Here is a 24338-nt window from a genome sequence, read left to right on the forward strand (position 1 = left end):
AACACGCAAACGGGAACACAGTAAAGAGTAGCAAAAGTTGTTGGCGTAGGTAGAAGAAGACGGAAAGCCCTCGCATAGTGTGTGTGTGTGCGCGCGCGTATGTGGATCTCCGGAGAGTAGCGGGGCCAAGGACAGCAGCAGCAACGAATTTATTCTTGGCCTTTAAACGTGCATTTGAAGAACAAGGACGGCAATCATATGAAAGCAGCGAAGCTTTCAGCTCAAAGCTCGCTCATGCATACAATCGCACACACACAAGCACGAAAGAGAGGCCAGCATGTGAGTGAGCTGAGAGAACTTTTATCGCTTGCCCAATGGGCGCCAACTGATATCGGTGTGTTATCGAATTTGAACTCGTGCTTTGTTCGAGCATGAACATATTTTTGTACCTAAAGAACACCGTTCTATAAAAACTCATATATGTAACAGACAGTCGATCGCTAAATTTAAGTGAAGAAAATACATAAAGTAGAATATTTATGACGAGAATAGTCGTACATCCGGAGAAAAAAATGTGTAAAACCATTAAAAATTTCGTAGAAATTAAAATTAAACATTTGTTTGTACTGGATATAGTACTAATGATCCGATCTGATCCAAATTCTGAAATTTGGTAGATATAGTCGTTCTCTATGATTCTGCGATTTCTCTTAGGCAGATTTTCGTCCTGGGGCGGAAGAGGTGTTTACAAATTTCCAAACAAAAACACAAACACAGTCTTTGAGATCTAGGCGATCATCGGGACGGACAGACATGACTATATCGACTCGGCTATTAATGCTGATCAGGAATTTATGTACTTTATGGGGTCGCAAACGCTTCCTTCTGGGTTTTACGCACATTCACAACAAATGTAGTGCATCCGTATACTCTTCGAGTACCGGGTATAATAATCTCGTGTCCCGGTTTTTGTGGTCCAACTCCTCCCAAACAGCTCTACCGATTTTTATGAATTTTTATTGAATATAGTTTATAAATTATTTTTCATTTTCCTACCACAACCATTTCTTAAGGGGGATTCTATTAATTTTGTATTAAAAAAGTCCAAGAATCTCAATCACAAGAGGCACAAGGTGAACGAAATCAACAAAGACAGCGCAGGTGCGTTATGGACTGTCACAGAGAAAATGGCAGACAACGCCAACAAGTACATCGAGCATGTACATCCGCTTCGTTTCTTCTTCTATGAGCCAAATATTGAATAATCCGCTCATCGGAAAGTACTGATTGATGCTATAGACTAGGGTGTACCCAGGGGACGGCAGGGGTGGTCAGCTGGCCTTTCCTTCAGCATGTTTATTAGTAGAAATACTTTCCCCCTTCTCTTGGCTATGGACAAAGAATGCCCGCATTTTCATGCGCTCAAAGTCGAACATGAGTCAGAGGGTATGTGTTGCGCATCAGGAAAAGAGCCATTACCTGAAATCCAGATTCAAACCTGTTCCTGAAGTCCATTCGCATATTCGTGCTTCCAAATGGCATCGTTTGGAGCAACAGAAATAGTTCACAATACTGAACCAAATGATTATACGGGTCAGCTAGTAGGTGTATATAGTCCCAGGTCAGACCAGACTGCCTGATCGCTCTAAGAGATTGAAAGAACCATGAAATTCCTGTGCCTCCCTTCTCAGAGTAGTGTATTTTCTACATAATTCTGAAGGTCCGTTCTGTCCTCATTACATTTCTGATGAAAAACCATCCAAATATTAACTCTATCCCATAGGGACTGACCCAAAATTGAATAAAGTGTTGCACCTACAATACCAAATGCTGTGCTGTAATATTAGAGTTCTTGGGCCGGATCCTGACTTACGTTTGGGATCCCTTGGGAAATGGTCTGACATTGAGTTTTAGATAGACCTAAAAACTTAAAGAACACTCCCCTATTTCTCACAACATGCGGGGCATGGGGGAGATACGTATTGTCCTATAAATTAAGCGATCTAATGACAATCCCCGGCTATTCTTTTGGTAATGGTACATCCATACCACACCATACATCGGGAAAACTCAACAGAACCGCTTTGAATATTCTAAATAAATACATATGTGATATATTGTGTTACACGACGTGTTTTCTAGCGGAGCTTATTTAGTCTCAAATGTAGATCCAGTGGGTTTTTATTTCCCATGCTTTTTGGGAAAATATTTCAATAAGTTATATTAAAATCAGGTTAAGAATAAATGTAGTTTTTGATGTGTGTTTACTGGGATTTATCTTTTTTCTTTAACAAAAGAAACACAAAACATTTTCAAATTGCCAAAAATTCACATTTCATTTATTTTGTTTTTATTGTATGGTTTCTGTTTGTTTTTATAGTTGCACAAAACTTACGCACGACAATTACATACATACATAGAAAATTACAAACCTATCTGAAAATTGATTTACATTATAGTTGGATCTGTACGTTATGTTAATAATTTCGTTTAAAAATACATAATACATAAATACTCCTCTCTCTCTCTCTCTCTCTCTCTAATCTGATTACAATATATATATATACATATATATATATGTTGTAATAATTACGCCTTACGTTTATACTTTTGCTAATTTGTTGTTGCTTTTTGCTTGTTTTAAAACCATAGATTACACATTATCCCTAGATATACAATATACAATATATATATATATATATATTTACTATATTTAGCTGCTTGGCTGGCATACATTTTGTCGTGTGTCCGTCTGTTTGTCTGTCTATCGACTCTCTTACAGCATCCTTCCTTCCGTTTGTTCTACTTTCTAATTTGCAATAGATTCCAGATTTCATCAATATTCTCACTCTCCCTATCCCTATCCCCGTCCCCATCCCCATCCATATCTCTCTCCGTATTCCGCTCTACATCGTCTCGATCTGCATCGAATTTTTGCATTTTCCCCATTTTCGTTTTTCTTCGTTTTGAGTGTGTATAGCACCTTTGTATCACTTTGCATTAGCTCTAATTTAATTTCCTTTAAAAAAGATCTTCCATCTTCCAAAGACAAAGACGTGTGTATGTGTGGTAAAAACTAGCTACTAGCTAAAATATATACCGCAAATATCGTATATACATTTAGATCGCTGCTACAATTATATTCGTACTAATAGTTTTTGTTTCTTTCAAATTTGTTTGCTCTCCTTACGCACGTTAGTCGGGTAGTAGGGTTCATAATTCTCTGTTCATAATTTATCTAGGGGGTTCTGTTCCCGTTCCCGTTCCCGTTTCCTCCATCTCCATCTCCATTTCCTTCTCCTTCTCCTTCTCCATCGTTCTGGTTCCTACATATAGTATAGTATCCTTTGTATATCTCTGTTTAAAATTTCATTAAAATTGTCTTGACGCCCAACAAGCTCTTGACACTGTCGTTGTATTTGATGAGCACCACCTTCGAGGAGCTGAACATGTTCAGCTTCTCGCCGGCGCACAGCAGCTGCAGGCAGGTGGCCTTCTCCAGGAAATCATCGATCTTGAACTCCCGCAGCAGCTGCTTCTGGCTGTTGGCCAACGCATTGTTGTTGTTGTTGTTGTTATTATTCGGACAGAGCTGTTGGGAGAAAGAGGAGAGAAATTTCAATGCATGGAATACACGTGGGCGTATGTGGTATAGCGTACCTTGTTGAGGAGCGTATCCTTGGATTTAACTTTAAGTAAATTGCACAAATCGTTCAGTAGTACCCATTTGTCACTGCCCTCGTCTTTGAGCAAGTACAGTGGTGGCAGGGGCACATCGGCCTCTTCAAATTCAAAAATATCACCATTCAATTCACTATCATCCATTGTCTCGCTCTCCGCCAGATCCATGTCATCAAGTCTATTCCGTTCTCGTTCCCGTTCTCGTTCTCGTTCCCTTTCTCGTTCCCTATCGATATTCATATCCACATCATCCATATCCACATCCAGTTCCTTCTTCACTTCATTCTTCACAGTCACAACGCTTGTTACTAAATTATTCTCAACATTCGCATTCAGCTCCGCCTCGTTGTTGTTTTTATTGTTATTGCTATCCTCCTGCTGCTCGACCCGCTCGTCCTCCTCGGTTCCCGGCTCCATTTTCACCATCATCCGTGCTGTTGATATTGCTGTTGCCGCAGAAGTAGTGGTGGTTGTTGCATCTGCTGCTCCTGCTCCTGCTGCTGCTACATTTATTCCAGTCTTTGTTGCACTTTTCTCCCCATTCTGCTTAATCGTTGTCTCCACCTTCTTCTCAGACTCCTCCTGCTGCTCCTCCTTTTTGGCTGGCAAAAGTACACTTCCATTGCCATTTACGTTGCTGCAGAACTTCTGTTGCTGCTGCTGCTGCTGCTGCTTCACCTCTTTCCTTTCTCTACGTAGAGCTCGGCTCTTATCACAAGCTGTGTTCGGTACATTATCGAATATATCATAACCGTATTCCTTAGCATCTGAAAGAGATTTCAAAAAGATACAGCAGATTATTAGCATGGCATCTCAGGTACAAACAGACAGGCGCACTCTCACAATGGAAGATTATCATTAGATGCAGAGACTAGACTTAAATATCGAACGAGTTCCGAATGGCTCGCGGCTCATGTGTCCGTTCGCTTATGCGAAATTTGTACAACGAATCAAGCTCATTCTTATCATCTGTGGATGTGCATGTGATTCCAATGGAAGTGTGCTACCATGGACAGACATGGCTACGTCTACACGGATATTAATTAAAGCGGATTGCCCAACTTATCAGCTCTAAGGACGAGGCCTTGGCTATACTATATGTTACACTAGGTGAAAGAGGAGGGCGAAGCTAAGATAAGCTGTCCGTGTTTTAAAACTATCTGTATCTAACTGCATGTAGCTTTCTTTAATGACTTAAAAGAACTCGGGCGCATCGGACATCTATATTATAGAGCTGCCATAGGAAGAATCGGTCCAAAGGCCAGATGTTCCCATTGGTTCCTACGATAAACCAATAATTCAATGTTTGATGAGAGCTAAAATACTAAATGCTATCTCTGCTTATGGATAACCGTTGGAGATGCCATCTTTGAGTTTTCTGACTGTCGACTCCTTCCATTTCCATTTCCATCTCCAGCTGCCGGTGTTGCACTCACCAAATATGTCCCATGGTCCTTGGAATCGCATTGGATGAATGTCAGCGGCGGCACTTTGTGCATCGCTGAGGTGATCGCTCAGAATGCCACTCATCAGCTTGCTTGAAGCTAACGCCAGCGGAGTTTGACCTGGACAAAAGCAAGGAAGGAAGATGTTAGATATTGTGTCTGGTTCGTGGGGGGAATCCAACAAATACCCACCTGAGTACGTTGCCAGCAACGGATCGGCTCCGTAGGAGAGCAGCAGTCGCACCACCTCCTCGTGATCGTTCTCGATGGCTCCGTGGAGCGGACGGATGCCCGACTGGGCCGCCTCCGAGTGATTGGCCCCGAACTGGAGCAGGATGCGGGCGATCTCCAGCCAGCCCTGGGTGCACGCCTCGTGCAGGGGCGTGTATCCGGCGTTGTCCTTCTGGTCGGGGTTCATGTGCATGCGATCCAGGCAGTAGACCACCACATCGATCAGTCCCTGGCGGGCGGCCTTGTGCATCGTGCTCTGGCCCACGCCCTTGTTGAGCACCCACTTCTGGATCTCGCGCAGGACATCCATCTCGGTCTTGACCTTCGCCGGCAGATGGGAGCTGCCCGCAATGGTGCTGTCCGTGTCGTCCAGTCGCTCGTCGGCCGCGCTCTGATTGTGCTCGGAGAGCACATGCTGATTGGATGGGGCATGGCTGGAGGACTGATTGTGACTCTGCTGACTGGTGGCCGGCCGCTTTTTCTTGCGTATGTAGTCGAAGCCGGAGCTGCCCTTGCGCCGCAGGTACTTGCGCTTGTGCGGACACTGCGTGGCGGAGGAGGGCTGCTGCTGCTTGTCCTCGATGAGGGTCCTGCGGGCCAGCAGCTTGTTGCCGTTGGCGCTTATAATGCTGTTCATTTGGTCGAGAAACTCCTCGTACTTCTGGTAGCTGATGGCCGCCTCCTCCTCGTGGTCGCCGCCCGCCTCCTGGGCGCACTCTGGCGGAGCCGAGGCTGGCCGCTCCGGACCCACAAATATCTCGCGTATGATCTCGCGCCGCTGCTGGAGCTTCGACTCGGTGCGGGTCTTGCTCTGGAGCACTTTGGTGTCGAAGATGCTAAAGTGCCGCCTGCTGGGATCGTCCAGGCAGCCCGTCGTCTCGGCGCTGCTCGGCGGCTGTGGCGCCTCCTGCTGCAGCTGCTGCTGCTGCTGCGGCTGCTCGTACAGGGAGTTCGAGGCGGAGGTCTGTGAGGTCTCGCTGTGCAGCTGCAGGTTGGTGGAGGCCGGTGCCGATATGGAGACCGTGGCCTTGCTGATGCTGCTGGCGGCGCTGCTGCCGTTGGTCACGCGCAGGTGGAGCACATCGATGATGGACTTGGGCGTGTTCTCCTGGTGCTGCTTGCTGGCGGCCTTTGTCCGGGTTCTGCCTGCGGCACCGCCGCGGCTCTTGAAGCAGGCCAGCTCCTGGCTAATGTCCCGCCGCTCCATGTCGGGCAGGGAGGCGGCCACCTTATTCAGCCTGTTGATGGAGATCAGCCGATGGGGTATCTTCAGGGCCACCTTGTAGCGATACTCCTCCAGGTACAGTTGCTGCTGTGGCGAGGTCTTGGTCTTGCCAGGACCTCCTCCTGCGGACTGCTGTTGCTGCTGCTGCTGCTTCCCCTTGAGCTTCGTTCGGCCGTTCTGTTGGCTGCTGTTCGAGTCGATGGCCGCGTCCAGGCCGCGCTTGTTCCGCAGACGGGTGACCATCATCTCCTTCTTGCTGTCGACCACCTTGCGCACGTACTTCCGCTTGATCTTCGTGGTGGAGTTGCGGATGATCTTGTCGTTGCGCAGCACCTTGCTGTTGGCCAGCTGCAGCTCCAGCTCCTTGCGATGCTTCGAGCGGGTCATCGTGTTCAGGATGCGGTTCTTGAGGGGGGGATTCGACTGCTGTTGCTTTTTGTGGGTCAGAGTCTTGGCCGATTTCTCCTTCTTCCTTCCCTCCGTCTCCGCCTCCGCCTCCTCTTCTTCGTCCTCCTCCTGGTCGTCTTCCTCCTCCTCCTCCTCGTCCTCCTCCTCCTCGTCGCTGGAGCTGCTGTTCTCCTGGCTCTGCTCCTGCTTGGCCTTGCCCTTGGCCTTTCCCGTCTCCTCGTACTTCACTTTGTTGCCGTCGGACGGAGGCGGCACTGCCTCCCGCTTTGCGGACTCCTTCTTGGACTCCCTTTCCTCGCTGGTGGAGGGTTGGCTGCCACCCTTCTCTGGCACTGGCACTGTCCCTGCCCCTGCCCCTGCCCCTGCCACTGCCACTGCCGTTGCCGTTGCGGCTGCATCCTCGGCGGTGCTTTGGCCCGTCTGCTGGCTGCTCTTGCCCGTCTGGCCACCCAGGGACCTCTGCCGCGCACGGCCCTTCCGCATGAGCAGCGGCTTCTTCTGCCGCTCGGTGGTCCGCCTGTGCAGCTCCGTGGTGTCGCTCTCCGAGGAGCTGCTCTGGCCCGCCTTCGGCGCCAGCCTGGCCGCGATCCTCTGCTCCTGCTGCAGCCGCTTCTTCTCCCGCTCCACTTTGCTCAGCTTCTTCTGGGCCCCCCCGCCGTTGTCCAGGGAGGAGCCGATGCCATTCGTCGTCGTCGTCACTTGGGTGGTTGTGGTGGCCGCTGATTCCCCATCTGCTGCGGCTGCGGCTGCCGCTGCTGCTGCTGCTGCTGCTGCTGGCTGCCGCTTGAGGATCCGTGCCACGGGGAGATCATCTTCGCTGAGCTCCAGCTTGATGCTGCTGCTGCCGCATGCCGGAGTCCCCGCCGGGCTGGGCTGGGCTTTGCTGAGCAGCTGCTCCACCAGGTTGTTGCAGGTGCTGCCCCAGCAGTCCAGGAGGCTGCTCTTGCAGCCCAGATCCTCCTCGAGGAGTCCGAGATCTGCTCCACCCGGATGGTTGGTGGTCGCCTGAGGTGGTGCCGGTTCCAGCTTGATTTGTATGTGGTTCGTCACCTGGTGGTTCGGCGGCGTCCGGGCGACTGCGACTGTGACTGCAGGAGGCGGCGGAAGGAGGTTGGCCACTGGTGGCGGAGGCGCAGGTGCTACTGATACTGAATTGGTGGCAGGAGTCGTTGAGGTGACCAGCACGGGCGGCGTGAACGTGAATCCCTTCAACTCCGCCTTTGTACGGATGCGTGGCTCTGCCTTGGGCATAGCCATCGGCACGGACATGGACATGACGGAGAAGGATGAGGACGTGCTCGGTTCGGGCTGCAGCTCTCTCTCCCTCTCCCTTTCTCTCTCGCGCTCCCGCTCGCGCTCGCGCTCTCTTTTGGCGGCCAGCGCCTGCTCGTTGACGGCTATCACCGGCACTGGAGCGGACACAGCCGCCTCCATGGCTGCATCCAGACGCGCCTGCTTGGCCGCCGCCTGGTTGTACTCCTGCAGATGCCGCTTCCGGCCCAGATAGTTCGGGTTGCTGCTGTTGTGCTGCGGACTGGGCGATGGCGACTGCGAGGGCGATGGAGAGGGCGAAGGCGCAGGCGTGAGCTCCATCAGCTGCGGCAGGGGTTTGGGCAGCACCTGAATGATGCTCGTCTCGGGGGGCAGATGCTGGTGTTGGTGCTGCTGCTGGTGCTGACGTTTGGCATACGGATTCGTCTCCAGCACACTGGGACGCATCTGCTGCAGGGATTTGATCACCAAAGCAGGCGCCACAGGGTCGGACGCAGGAGCAGGAGCAGCCACAGGCGGCAGATGAGGAACTGTTGTGGCTGGGGCCTGTCGTATGACAGCCGTGGGCGCGGGACTCGTCCCCCGGTTGGCTGCTGCCGAGAAGCTCGCTGTGATGTCGAATCTCGGTAGACCCAATCCTCCTCCTCCTCCTCCTGCGGCTCCGCCCACTCCTCCCGCCAGATGCGGCTGCAGGGCGGCCTTGTACTCCGTCGTCTGGTGGGGACGCTGGTACTTGTATTCCGTGGAGTCGGCCGTCTGCTTCACCGTTCGCATGGACAGATCCAGTGGGGAGTAGAGTGCAGGCGCGGGTGCTGGGGCTGGGGCTGGTGCTGGCGCTGGTGCGGGAGCCGCCACCTGTTGGATGACCCTTGTGGCAGCCGGAAGGGCATGGACATGGTTCCGTGGCGGCGGCTCCATATTGAGGGTCTTCTTGATGATCTGCAGATTGAGCTCCTGCTCGCTGGCGGTGTTCCGCTTCAGCATGTCGTTGATCAGCGCCCGGTAATTGGGCTTCGCCACCGCCGGCGACTTCTTGGCCGCGGCCGCGGGATGCCCCTGACTCTGGGTTTGGGCAGCCGCCACCGGCTGGTAGCAGATGTCCGGTCCGTGGGGGTAGACCTGGAGCGTGGTGGTGCTGCTGCTGCTGGAGGAGGAGGCGGAGGCCAGCTGGCTGGCGAGTGGTGGCGGCGGGGCGGGCGGAGTGGGCGAGGCCACGGCTCCGGCCGCTGGCGAGGGTGTGCCGTGGTGTCCGTGGTGGTAGTACGAGGAGTACGGCGTGGCGCCCGTTCCCGTGCCCGCTCCCGTGCCGTGCTGCTGCAGGAGTTTCCCGTATTTGGTGGGATAGCCGTGGGGGGGCGTCGCCACGGCGGCCATCGCCGGCGAGGAGTCCCGCTCGCGCTCCCGCTGCGGCGCCTCGGAGTGCGGCGGCGGCGGCGGCTGCGCTGTGGTGTACGGATTGTGGTACAGCGAGGAGCGCGTGGGCTGCGGCAGGGTCGCCGCCAGAGCGTGCTCCGGCTCCAGCTTCACGTAGCTCGTGGCGGAGGAGGTGGCGGCAGGAGGCTTCGAGGATAGGGCGGAGGAGGAGGAGGAGGTCTTGCCGTACCCATAGCCGGTGCTCCTTCCATAGGCGGCTGCCCCTCCTCCTCCTGCTCCCCCACCTGCTGCCGGCGTCTCCCGCACGTACTTCTCGATGGCATTGTGGACCGTCGTCTGGAACTTTTCCGTGCTAAATTGCGGCATCGGCATGTACAGGCTCTGGTGGTGCGACGACAGGTGCTGCTGGGCGGTCGATGTGGCCGTGGGCGGTGTGGGCGTGGACGGGTGCTGCGTGCTGTGGGCCCCGCCATATCCCCCCGCCTTGCCGCCCACTCCCGGCTGTGTGCCGTAGCCGCCAGCCCCTGTCTGGGTGCCGAATCTGCTGTCGGGCTGTCCTCCCACTCCCACTCCCACTCCGGGATGAGATTCGTAGCCAGGCTTGCCGGCCACCACGGGCTGAAGGCCATACTCCGGCTGAGTCCCGTACCCGGGCTGGCCCCCCACTCCGGGCTGTGGGCCGTAGCCGGGCTGTGTCCCGTACCCGGGCTGTGGGCCATAGCCGGGATGCGGCCTGCCACCGATCTGTTGTGGCTGTCCTGGCTGCTGTCCTGTTCCGAATCCCTCCAGCCCGTATCCCGAGGCAGTGCCACCGCCGGGCGGTGCCTTCGGGCCGTAGGAGGAGTACCGCTGCTGCTGCTGCTGTTGCGGCGGATGCTGCTGCGGCTGATGGTGCATCTGCTCGTCCGATGGCGGCCAGTAGGCCGTGCTATGCGCCGGCGCCGCCTGCTGCTGGCTGCTGGTGGGGTACATGGCGGGATTCCCGTGGTGATGGCGCAGACCCGAGGCCGCTGCCGGCGCCGGCGAGGGCACCGACTGCCCGGTCTTGTACGACCAACTGGGGTGCGGCGGCTCCGGCGGCTGGGGCAGCTTCTTGGCTGCTGCCAGGTCCCGATTGGAGGTGTAGTACTGTAAATGCGGATCGCTTGAGGATGTGGCCGTGGCGGCCGCAGCAGGCCCTGCCTGGGGCACAGACTGCGGGGGTGCTCCTGCCCCCGTCCCCCGGCCTCCGCTGCTGTTCATCATGTAGAGGGCCGTTCGGGAGCGCTGCTCATCTCCCCCAGGATGCGGGGGATGCGACCCATAGCTGTTGGCGGTGGTGCCACGCGGATGCTGCTGCTGCTGCTGCTGCTGCTGGAGGTGGTGTTGCGGTTGCTGTGGTGGGTGGTGCAGCTGCTGCTGGTGATGCGGAGGATGTGGATGCGGATGCGGATGTGGTTGGTGGTGCGGTGGCATTGACTGGTGCACCGCCTGCTGATGATGTGTCTGATATTCGTGATGTCTGTTGGGGTCCATTGTGGTGGCCTGAAAGAACAAATGGGAGACATTTTCAAGTTAATAAAATATTATTTGGAATGCGGAAAAGCGGGAAAAGTTATGCCGAACGGAATCGGTCAATGCACTACTTTTTACTATTTTTTTAAATAAATAAAAATAATTTTTGTTTTTATGTATATTTTAAGTTTTTTTTAATATGGTTTTAAATTTTTGTATATTTAAAATTCATATACCAAATATAATAATCTGCATTTTTTGGTCACCAATTAAAAACTTTAAAAATAATAAAGAAAAAAAACAACAAAAAATTATTACAAATAAAATATAGAAATAATAATAAAAGCACAAAAACAAATTATTATAAACTAAAATAAATAATTAAAATTAAAAAAAATAATAAATTAGAATATCAAAAAATAAATACACGAAAAAATATAGTTAATAAAAAAAAACAATTATAAATTTTAAAAAATTGTACAAAATAAATCAAAAATAGTTACTTTTATTTTATGAAATAAAATTAAATTTTACTAGCATAAAATGTAAAGATACAAGGTATCCTTTCTCTTATGGGTAATTTGTGCAACAAATCTAAGGCATTGCCATCTTTTGGCGAATTTCCTTAGGGGGTACTTCGGTTTGCACAACGTTTATCGATAGATTTAATTAAATGAATGCATAAAACGGTTTAGTTTACGGCCCGAAGACAATAAACGGACAAAAGTTCACACTTTATTTTCTTGTTTATAATATTTAGCGGGGCCAAAAGCATTTATTATACGGCTATAAACCACCAAATTCGAATACTTATCGCTTAAGCGAGTAGTATGAACAAATTCCAGAGAACGATGATGAAATTGCTAAAAACAAATAAACTTGTAAACTGCTCTTTGCCTTGTACAACAAATAATAAGAGAAAGAGAGACAGGGACAGTGAGACACAGGGAAAGACAGAGACGGGTACAGTGAGACACAGGGAAAGACAGAGACGGGAACAGTGAGACACAGGGAAAGACAGAGAGAGTTCAACGACTCTCTGAAGAACGTGAACGAAAATAAACAGACTTTCCAATGAACCGAAAAAAAAAACTCAGCACGAAATGCCCCCAAAATGAATCATATATATATGGCGGCGAAAAATTAGAGGGAAATCAGCAATCGCATCAACTAGGAACAGTTTATCCGAGAAGGAAATCCAATCAATGTCAAGTTTATTTCTGCTTTGCTTTCGTATAAAATGAACAAAGAAACAGTCAAGAAATTTAAAGGGAAATCCACGCAATTGTGTTCACAGAACGGTATTATAGTTTTTCCTAGTGAAAAATACACAGATCATCCAAGGGGGGTTTTCCGGGAAAGTCTGTAAGTAATATTTGAATAGCTTTGTGCTTGGAAAATACCAATTTTCCCCTTAACACCGACTGGAGCCACGCAAATATGGAATTCCAGTCTGGAATGTGGTCTGCACTTGGCTCTTCGCGCCTCCTAGGATGATCTTTGAGACCCACAAGGCCATGGTTAAAAGGCAAGAATAACGGCCCACAAGGCACATAAGAAAAGAGGAGACAGCCACAGCCAGGAGCAGATTTCAAAGCCCATTCAAATATCGAAATGCACTGAGAATAATCGTACGAACCGAAATATCTAATTTAACATCCGCTTGGCATCCGTCTCATTCTCATTTAACGAATTTATACCAAAATTCTGCATAAAATTGAGAACAAGGGATATCGAATGATATTCGATCTTCCGCTAAGAATTATTCTTGGAATTGCAGATTTCTTCAAATGCGAATTAATAAAAGTTTTAAGTTTCATTTTAGGGCATCAAAAGTTGAACAATTTTCGTCTCTCGAGTTTCCAGATCTAAGATGGATCCGAAATTAGGGTTCCCCCATCCAGTTTTTGGGGAATCACCCACCGAAATAGTGCGAAAACACTATTCACGTGTTGGCGCCGCGATAAATAAATAAATACCATAGATATAGATAAAGATCTAGAGGAATATAAACATTTATTTAGACAAAATTATGACAGAGATAAAAACATTAGTGGGGGGTGGGGGGGGAAGACAATGATACGGCCATCATTTCGGACATAAACAAATACAAATATAATAATTATAAATAAAAATAAAGGAAAACAAATAGACATACGTGTGGGGGTTAGAGAAAGAAAAAAGCGACATGGCAAAAAATATCTATTTTGATTTGCCCAGAAATTGCTGACGGAACGGAACGGAACGAATATATCGGATTGGATCGGAGATGGAGACGGAGACGGAGAGGAGTGCCCGCCCGTCTGTCCGCCCGTCCGTCCGTCAAAAGTTATTCAACAAAATGAATTTCGGATTTGTGTGGTGGGCGTGTTCCCTCCGACATTGTTAATTGTCATTTTCTATACTATATGTACTTCTTCGATGTATCTGCGATGCGTTGCGATGTGTATCTCGAGCTCCCCCCCACATATTTCCCATGTTTCAGCGACAGAACTATAAATAAATATCAAATTAAACGCCCGGCCAATATCAATATGATTTCAAGTTTAGCCCTCAAATTGGTTCTGAGAATTCGCTAATCGCTTCTGTATTTATAAATAATAATCGAAACTGGACTAAGCAAAAGAGATTCGGGGGAAAAGGTGGTCTTTTGAAATTCTATTAAAAGTATTTCTGTGAACGAAATTTTCATGAGAATTAATCATTTTAATGGACAATCCTACACTTTGCAAGTGTTAAAAAGGTCTACAAAATACGTCCTTTTAAAACGATGTCTCCATTATAACCCAGCTCTTGATTAGCCCTACAATCGGTGCTAAGGTCGACTATTGGGAAACTATTTGATGGATAAATGGAAGTGGTTTTAGCGGCACTCAATTCAAACTCCGATTTCAGCGAAAGTTGAGGCAAAATATTGATGCGAATTTCTGATCAATTTTGTGCATAGCTGTCTCTCTTTAACACTGCTATAATTTGACGCAAATATGATTTGTAGTTCTTTTTTTCTTATTTAATAGTTAATAGTCGATATTACGCTAATTTTGAGAGGAAAAACTTTAACCAAAAATCATCTTTCTTATAGGAGAAAATAGTAAGGGAAAACATGGCTATAAAAAAGTCAACTTTTGCTTATTTGAATAGGTTTTCAGATGAAAGAATAAGGAAACTATATTTTATTGGTTAAATAAGTTAAGTTTTCATCAATTTAGTATATGGTTGGTAATTGTTTGGTCTCGGTGGACCTTTCCCCGGAAATACCCATAAACAATATTTAACCATACATCTTTCGTCGAGAATATTCTTTAAGAAATATAAATACTTATTTACGATTATAGCCCAAGGGATGTAATGTTGTAGATCCCAAATAGCCCTTACAGGCATTCGAATATGTTTAGATCCTGGAAGACTGTGACCATTCTTTAGGAAGGAACCGATTTTTAAAAGGTTATTTCTTATTAAAGAGTTTATTGAATAATTAAAAATATAAAATTAAGAGCAAAAGTAAAGGGGAATTGTATTCATTATTCGTAAATTAATCTTCCTATTATTTTTATTCGCTATTATTTTAGTTTTTTTTCTCCCTTTTATTTTTGTATATAATTTTTGGTATCTCTCTTTTATACACATAATATTTCCTTCTATCTTTTCTGCCTTTGCTTTATATATAATTTTCTATTTAATTTTATGCATTTAAATGTATTTATTTTCAATTCATTAAACTTGTGCATATTTATCGATTAGCAATCTCGAAATTCCATGCCATTTCCTTAGGTTTTCGTTAACATTTTCATGCGAACAAACGTTCCTTTTCCTTTCGATTTCCTCATGTGAATGAACTCGAAAATAATTATAAATAATTATCCATTATCCATTGTCCATCTCGGGCGCAGCAGCGGGCCATCATTTCGCTTTCTCCTTCGTGTTTTTAGCAAACATTTTTGCATTTCCCTTTTGCTACCGTCTTTCTTTCTTTCATATTTTATCTCTTCGCTTTGCATATATTTGCCATTTAAAAATGTTAATTTTACAGCTGCAAGCGGTTTTTTATTCAACAAAAAAAGGAAAAGAAAGAGTTGAAAAATTCCCCTGCTTTGGCCTTGGCTTAAAAACCCAACAAATACAGACGGACGGGCAGACGGACGGATGGGCAGACTTTGCCACAAAAAACCTCGAGAACGAAGCGTAGCGCAAATAATAATAAAAATAATAAAAATAGCACACCCCAAGCTTCCAAAGACTCGCCTGAGCCCCGGGTCCGAGAACGGCTAGGATCCAGGCCCTGGGAGTCAGTTGCACGGACGGAAAGGAAATGAAAAGAAAGTGTCCAGCATCTGCGCTTCGGGGGGGTGGAGGGGAGGTCATGGGTCTAGCATTTTCCACCGGGGCACATCCGCAACGAAAGTCTTTGTGGGGCAGTCCACCTCTAAATTCAAGCAAAATCAAACACAAATACTTAATGGATTATAAATTGAACATTATTATTCCATAGACAAAACGTGTTTTCACAGCTGCTGTGGGATTTGTTTCCACAAATGAATGCCATATTTTGATAAGTTGCTTTTGACCCATGAACCACCAATTATGTGCACCTTTTGGGGGAATCTAAAATAAAGAGAAAAAAAACACTCTTTCAAGGGTATCCATGGGTTCGGTTTGTGTATCTTTCTTTCTTGTTATTGTTGCTATTGGTTTTGCTATTGCCGCTGCCGCTGCCTGCCGCTTTAATTGTTGTTTTGCTACAGCCCCATCCCCATCCCCCTCCCCGCGCTTTGGCTTTGTTTTATTTTATAATTTCAATTTCACATTTCGCAAAAGTTCGTTGTGCTCTTACGTCGCCTTCTTATTTTCTCGTTGTTCGCAATTCGTGTTTTTCATTTCATTTGTATTTGCATTTGTATTTGTATTTGTTTTTGTTTTTGTATTTGTTCGTGTTTTGTTTTGTTGTTTTGTGTGTATCGCGGGGCATGGGCATCGGCGTTGCTTTTCGGGTGTATGTATGTATTTATATATCATTTGCAATAACAAAATGAAAAAAAATGCGTCACAAATTTATTTGCACTTTTGCTGTCGGTTATTCCGTATCGTCCGTATCAGACCCTCATTCTCTCGCAGCACACACACACACACAGACACACAGATGCACAGATATGTATGTGTTTATATGTACAAGCACGAAACATTATAGCCTTGACCTCTACACAATCTACAGCTGGGTCTGGGACTCGGCCTGCGACTGGCGACTGGGTGACTGGGGGGCTGAGGGGCTGGGGGCTGGCTGCTGGCTCGGGCTAATGTTCTCTCAAAAAACAGAAAAAAAGAACCAAACAAAAATGGTTCCTTTTTGTATAAAACTTTATTATATTTAGTCTTTTATTTGCTTTAAAACTTTCTACAAATTGGAACCCATTGGGATTGAAAAAATGGTTCTTCTAAGGAATCTTTGGGCTGGCTAATGAGGTTTAGGTCTTGCTACTTAATTATTGCTGATTACTGATTACCGATACGTTATCAGATAAAGAAATTGAATTCAATACAAGTTGAATCCACAAAATTTGTGGATCATTCATGAAGTGGCACACGAAAAAAAGGCAAACCGAATTGAAAGTTGTTCCATTCCTCATTCTGGTGGCATTTGTAGTTCTTTCTCTTTCGTTTTCATGTTTCAGGCCACAAGATACATGTACATGTGAAAATGCATGTGTATGCATATTGCGTTTTATTAAATGTTTTTAAGGAATGGTATATAAAAAGCATTCGATTTCGTTGAGATACAATAGTTAGAAATTGTTTCTGAACGAGATCTATACCCATGTACCCTTGCATATATTTACATATATAAAGAGAAATAATTGTTTATACACACACACACACACACACATAAAAGATAATTGCAAACCGTCTTGTTTAATGTTCTTTAGTTTTGAATAAGGCAATTGTGTGAATTACAAAGATATTATAAATAATTCATAGATTATTTTCTGATTCCTATATGTATATGTGTGTGTATGTGTAAGTTAACGTACCCAATTCCATTGAGCTCTTATACGAGTTGTAAACAATCTTTGGTTTTCCAAAACGAAAACAATTTCAATCTTGGGCCTCCGCCTAATTGATTTCTAAGATGTACAATCTCAAGCGCCCCCGCCGCAATCCCATTCTTTGACACTCGCCTAAATGGAAAACCAATGTTTGCCCACACCCGGCTTCTCATAAACAATCTCACTCCCGGCTTTCTGCAGATCCTGCACTTTAGGCCTTTTACAGTTCTCTCTTTGGATGACGAAATCTAATACTCGGGATGGCGAAATCAATTGAAATGTTTATAGAAAAACGATTCCCGAAAGGGATCAACGATGCAAAGATCAGAAAGTTCAAATCAGTCTTGATCCAGCAGCGACACCGCAAAGTCTAGCTAAATATTAAGATCGCGCAATCCCTTGGCCCGGAATTCCTTTGTGACCCTCTACTTAAATCTATATCAGTGAAGTTCGAAGTAAAATAAAAACTTTTTAAAAACACAATCCGCTACCGCAGTTGTTTAATTGGCGCCCAACGTGGGGCGACGTTGTCTAAAAAGCACCGAATGATAAAAGTGTTGCGTCGTGCCGAAACCCGAAGGACAATTAATTAATGGAATAAATCCTTCAAAATTAAAAACGCGGAGTGACTGTGTGATATAGATAAAAAAAAGTGAGATAAAAAGGAAACAAACCGGAGCTTAGGGTGTGCAAAAACAAATACAAATACAAATACAAATACAAATACAAATACAAATACAAATACAACGCAAAATACAAATAAAACAAAAAGCTAATCAAGGCAATTCGTAAATACAAAAAAAACCAAAGAAACCCAAAGTTTTTAAAAAAACAAAACCAACAAAACCGACAAAACCAAAATACAAAGAAAGTGAAACGATCAGCGAAGCCAAAGAAGGAAGACCCCCAGAAGACCCAGCTGAGCAAAGAAATTTAAGAAGGAAGACCCGTTCGAAGATCTGCCAAACTAAGAAGGACGACCCCTACCGGATATTTCGTGAGCAAGAGTTGTATTAATAAATATATAAGTTCAATTAGGATATATAAGATTATAAAAACTAACATATAAGAAAAATTAAAAGTGGATCAGCTAACTTTAGATTTTGAAAAACTAAAAATGATTAACTCTCAAGCAAGGACCGATCTCACAGCAGATCTGGTCAAACAATTGATAGCACTTCAAATTTCACAAGTACAAGAGCAAATTGTAAATTTAAAACAGCAAATAGAAACTAAATCCGATCAGGTATCGGATTATCAGGCAGAAACAATAGACGAGACAATAAGAGACGACACCACATTGAAGGTAATAGAATCCCTACCAATTTTTAATGGTGGATTAAACCAATATGTAGGATGGAGGGAAGCTGCAGAAACTGCAGTGAAGTTATATAAGAAAGGAAGTAAGCAATATTATATTGCATTAACAATTTTGAGAAACAAAATAACAGGACCAGCACATGACGCACTGACCAACCACGGGACAGTTCTAAATTTTGATGCCATACTTTCACGGCTTGACTTTGTTTACAGTGACAAGAGACCTATTTACATAATAGAACAGGAATTAAGCGTTCTCCGACAAGGGAACCTTTCAATTATAGATTTCTATAACGAGGTTAACAAGAAAATGACCTTGTTAATAAATAAGACAATAATGACTCACGGAAAGGACAGTGAGATCACCAAGGAATCAAATAAAAAAATTAGAGACAATGCCTTACGCATTTTTGTCACTGGCCTAAACGGCGGCATTGCTGAAATCCTATTTTCATTGAATCCCCCAGATTTACCGAATGCCTTAGCAAAGGTACAGGAATTGCAATCTAATAACATTCGGGCCCAATTTGCCTACCAATTCAGCGGTCCCAGAAATTCAGGGAATAATAATTTTAATACCTTAAGATTCAACCAACGACAACCTAGGACTAACAGTTCACCATTCGACCAAAAAAGGGATTTGCAGAGGAATAACATGTCTTGGGGACAACCCTATTTCTTGGGTAATAGACAACAAAATCAGGCCCCAGAACCAATGGAGGTAGACGAATCTATACAAATCCGGAACCGACAGAACAGCAATCAATTCAGGGGAAATAATAACAATAGAAATTATCGGGAGAATACTAACGGTTATTTTAGGAGAAATAATAACAATTATAGCCAAGCCCAGCATTTTAGGGCAAACGTAGTCCCGAATAATCAGTCTAACGACAATCCAGCGCAGAAACGAAAACTAAACGAAATGTCGGAACAACCGGCTAATAAAGCAATGAGGATAAATAACATTGAGGAGGATCATTTTTTAGATCAGCCCCCGAAGTAGGTCTGCCCTACCTAAAAAGAGTAGACAAAAAAATAAACAGAGAATTAAAAGTTTTGATAGATACGGGAGCAACTTCCTGTTATATAAAAAAAGGAATTTACGACAATAAAAATGAATTACCAATCTATAAGAAAGTTGCTACAGTGAATGGGTTTTCAATAATTAAATATTTCCATAATATAACAATTTTCAACACAAAGCAAGTGTTTTATGAAATAGATGGAATGGAGGCAGATTTACTAATAGGATTTAACCTATTAAAGAAAATCGGAGCGGTTATTGATACAGGAAAGGGGACTTTAAGTTATAAAGACAATGAGGAGAAACTAATATATGACGAGGTCCTTTCTTTAAACAAATTAACCTTTATAGAAGGAAAAACCATCCTTCCGTTGAAGGAATATATAATAAAAAAATATTTTGAAGAAGAAAAAGAAATGAAAAGCGATTCAGTAAAGGTAGAAGGAAGTTTATATAGCTTGGGATCAAAAAATCCTGAGCACGCCGACGAAGAATTATCCGTCAATAGTTTGGGATTCAAATATCCTGAGCCCGCCGTCGTTGAATTATCCGACATCCAAAGTTTTAATAGTTTGGGATTAAAATATCCTGAGCACGCCGTCGTTGAATTATCCGACACTAAAAGTTCGAATAGTTTGGGATTAAAGAATCCTGAACACGCCGTCGTTGAATTATCCGACAATAAACAATTTAAAAGTTTGGGATGCAAAAATCCTGAACGCGCCGTCGTAGAAATATCCGACATTCAAAATTATGCAAATTCTGAATTGAAAAAAATGAAATTGTATAACACAATAACCTACAAAGAGGACAATTTAGAAAATCTCAGAGAGAAAATGGTATCTATCATCGAAGAAGACCATGCCAATATAAATTTACAGTTACCGTTCAGAACGGATATAAAAGGAGAGATTAACACTGAACACGATAGACCGGTATATGGCAAGCAGTATCCATACGCTTATTCGGTTAACGATTTCGTTAATAACGAAATAAGTAAAATGTTAGATGAAGGTATAATCAGACCTAGTAAAAGCCCATATAATTCACCGGTAATAGTAGTACCAAAGAAGGGAGTAAATGAGGACGGAACTCCTAAGCATAGATTAGTAATAGACTTTAAGAAACTTAATGAAAACACTATACCGGATAGATACCCTATGCAAGATCCTTCAGTAATCCTTGCCAATTTAGGTAAAGCGAAATATTTCTCGGCCATTGACTTAGAGTCAGGTTTCTATCAGATTTTAATGAGGGAATCAGATATTGAAAAAACATCTTTTTCCATAAATAACGGCAAATATGAATTTCTAAGAATGCCTATGGGATTGACGAACGCTCCCAGAATTTTCCAAAGGGCAATGGACGATATACTTAGAGAACAAGTTGGGAAAACTTGTCACGTTTATATGGACGATATAATAATATTTTCAAAAACTATAGAACAACATTATAAAGATCTAATTCATATAATTCAGATATTGCAAAACGCTAACATGAAAATTTCACTTGAAAAGTCTAAATTCTTTCAATTGGAAACCAAATTTCTGGGATACATTGTTTCCCAAAATATCATTAAAACAGATCCAGACAAAATCTCCACAATACAAAACTATCCAATTCCTAAAAATATCAGAGAGCTACGTAGCTTCTTAGGACTAACAGGGTATTACAGAAAATTTGTCCGAAATTATGCCACAATTGCCAAACCTTTAACAAAATATCTGAGCGGAGTAAATGGGAAAGTTTCACGAAGGGCATCCAAGAAAGCATTAATACAGCTGGATGAACCAGCAATTGGAGCATTTAATAATTTAAAGGACAGTTTAATAGCACATATTGAATTAGTACAACCAGATTACAATAAAAAATTCACATTAACCACAGATGCATCGGACATAGCAATAGGTGCAGTTTTGTCGCAAGATGGGAATCCCATAACATTTATTTCTAAAACTTTAAGTAAAACCGAGCAATTATATGCTACTAATAAAAAAGAATTATTAGCTATTGTATGGGCATTAAAAAATTTGCGAAATTATTTATACGGAGTGAGTGGAATTGAAATACATACAGATCACCAACCTTTGTCCTTTGCAATGTCGCAAAAAAATCCAAATGTTGAAATGAAACGTTGGTATTACTTCATAGAAAGTTTCACACCAAAAATCATTTATAAGCCAGGCTCAACTAACGTAGTAGCGGACGCGTTATCTCGGATTAAAATAAATCATATGACAGATAGTGATGTCGACCAGACAGAATCAGAATCAGACATAAATACTCAGCATTCAGCAGAGAGTAGTTTCGAAAACGTCATTCAAGAGACTAGCAAGCCTCTAAACCAATTTAAACAGCAGCTACTATTAGCGCAAGGGAGATTCACAGTTCATGAGTTAGTAAGAGTTTATGAAAATACCCGACATATTATTGAATTTGATACGGTTGACAATCTGCTAATCATTTTAAAAGAATTTATTCAGCCTCACTTAACCACAGGAATACACTGCACTTTAGAAGATTTATACCTTATCCAAAATAAGCTAAAGGAAAACTTCATAAATAAATTTCTCTTCACAAGAAAGTTCCTCCAAGATGTAGTAAATTCAGAAGATAAAGCTATAATTATAGAAGAAACACATTGCAGAGCCCATAGAGGACTAGACGAAAATTACAAACAAATAACTAAGCTGTATTATTGGCCAAACCTGCACAAAAAATTAAAAGAATATATAAAAAATTGTGAGATCTGTAACAAAAACAAATATCGGAGACACCCTGTAAAAATTCCAATTGGGGAAGCTCCCATTCCAGCAAAAGAAGGAGATCAATTACACTTAGACATATACTATGCCCAAAACCTAACATTCATAACTTGTATAGATTCTTATTCCAAATACTTGGTGGTCAAGGAAATTCAAAGTAAATTAAACATTGAAAATAAGGTAATGGAAATTTTACAACACTTTCCGTTAGCAACATCATTAATGACTGACAACGAACCAAGCTTTACTTCAGCACAATTTAGATCATTCATACAAAGAAGTAACTTAACTATTTATTATGCTGATCCCAGACACAGCACCTCAAATGGTCAGGTAGAAAGGGTACATTCCACACTAACAGAAATAGCGCGGTGCATCAAGGATGAACTAAATCTAACAGATTATTCAGAAATAATAATAAGGGCGGCACTGAAATATAACCTGACGATACATTCAACGACCAATCAAATGCCATATGACATATTGTATAACAAAATAGAACACAAACATAATCCAATATTACTTAAGGAAGCTCAGACCAAAATGCTTAAGATACATAACAAAGATAGAAGAGAAAAAGATTATAAAATAGGAGAAGTAGTCTATGAAAAGAAATTCGGGGAAAGAAATAAACTTCAATCCCGATACAAAAAGCAGGTAGTTAAGGAAAATCGACCGAATAAAATTATAATCAACAATAGAAACAGAATTATACATAAAGATAACATCAAATATTAAATATTTTTTCCAGAAAATGTATGCGAATATACTAATACTGACTTTTGTTATATTGACGACTGCGGAAGTAATTGACTATACGCATAGTGACTATCTATTGCTCAAAGACGACAGAGACGTTTACACTTATGAAACATACGCTGAACTTTTCCATATTACTAATTTGAGTTTTTATAGAGAGATAATTGATAAAGAATCCAAATATGTCAACAAATCAATTAATTCAGACGATGAGTGGGAAATATCAATGGACTTAAGTCTATTAAAATTAATGATTTCAGAATTAGTTCCAAAACGGAAAGAAAGGGGAATAAATGAATTAGGTACCATTTGGAAATGGATAGCAGGCAGCCCTGATCATGACGACTTTTTGAAAATACAAAATAAAGTAAATGAATTAACTGAAAATAATAATAAACAATTTGTAATAAATTCCAAATTTTTCAAAGAAATTGAATTGCTATCAAATTCATTAAAGAATGTCATCTTCAATGAAGAAACGATACTGAGAAAGCATCGTTTAAAATTAATAACTTTTGACCTACTAAATTTAGTTGATACCATAACCCTCTTAAAAGTAAACATTTTCAATACAAAAATTTTAAATAAAAACGAAATAGAGGACATTTATAAGCATGAAAAACATAATGTTGAACTGTCTGATCTGTTGGACATTGCAACGGTTAAAATAATTCGAAATGCAGATTTAATAATCATTTACATAAAATATCCTCAAATTAAAGATATTTGCAAGTTTTACCATGCAAGAGCCATCTCACAAAATGATGGAATGTTAGTTATAAGTGAAAAAGTTTGTGAATGTAAGGAGAAATACTATTTAATGAATAATTTTAAAAGTGAAACTTTTAACAATTACGCACAAATAAATTTAAAGAGTACCTGTTTCACCAATTTACTTAATGGCTTTAAAGCCAACTGCACTAAAAAAAGGGAAAAAAAACAAAGAAATAGACATCATTCAGGATGGTGCCATATTAGTTTCAGGCAAAAATATCGTAGACAATACTACTTTGTTAGGATCGTATCTCCTTATATTCAACAACACAATTGTAATAAATAATATAAGCCACATAAATGATAAGGGTAAAATTCTAAAATATATATCGCATCATAGATATAGCGATTTTGAATTAGTTGATTATATACAATCAAATGATAAGCAATTTTCTTTTGATAATGTTAATATTTTAAATCCCCTTATAACATTAGGTAATACGGCCTTACCATTAACAACATTATTTTTAATCATTTTGATATTGTTAATGTTATTTTACTTCTGCTATAAATTAACCAAATTTGTACTTATTAAATCAATAAGAATACCGTCAGAAGAAATAGTGGAAAGCAACATTCAAATAC

The 24338-nt window shown here is 43.1% G+C and overlaps 1 protein-coding gene across 1 annotated transcript in view; it reads right to left on the reverse strand.

Annotated features, from left to right (window-relative positions):
- Positions 1 to 2267: 2267 nt before the first annotated feature.
- The window catches only part of LOC6595826, a 30854-nt gene continuing 8783 nt past the window's right edge, over positions 2268 to 24338 (reverse strand). The window contains exons 2-5 of the mRNA XM_026989678.1: positions 5259 to 11100; positions 5058 to 5186; positions 3601 to 4388; positions 2268 to 3532 (exon numbers count right to left, since the gene is read on the reverse strand). Coding sequence (XP_026845479.1) covers positions 3302 to 3532; positions 3601 to 4388; positions 5058 to 5186; positions 5259 to 11091 — 6981 coding nt within the window. The 5' untranslated portion in view covers positions 11092 to 11100 and the 3' untranslated portion in view covers positions 2268 to 3301. The remainder of the gene's footprint in view (positions 3533 to 3600; positions 4389 to 5057; positions 5187 to 5258; positions 11101 to 24338) is intronic.

This window comes from Drosophila persimilis, unplaced genomic scaffold, assembly GCF_003286085.1.
Source record: "Drosophila persimilis strain 14011-0111.01,24,50 unplaced genomic scaffold, DperRS2 tig00000431-arrow-pilon, whole genome shotgun sequence".
Classification (NCBI taxonomy): Eukaryota; Metazoa; Arthropoda; class Insecta; order Diptera; family Drosophilidae; genus Drosophila; species Drosophila persimilis.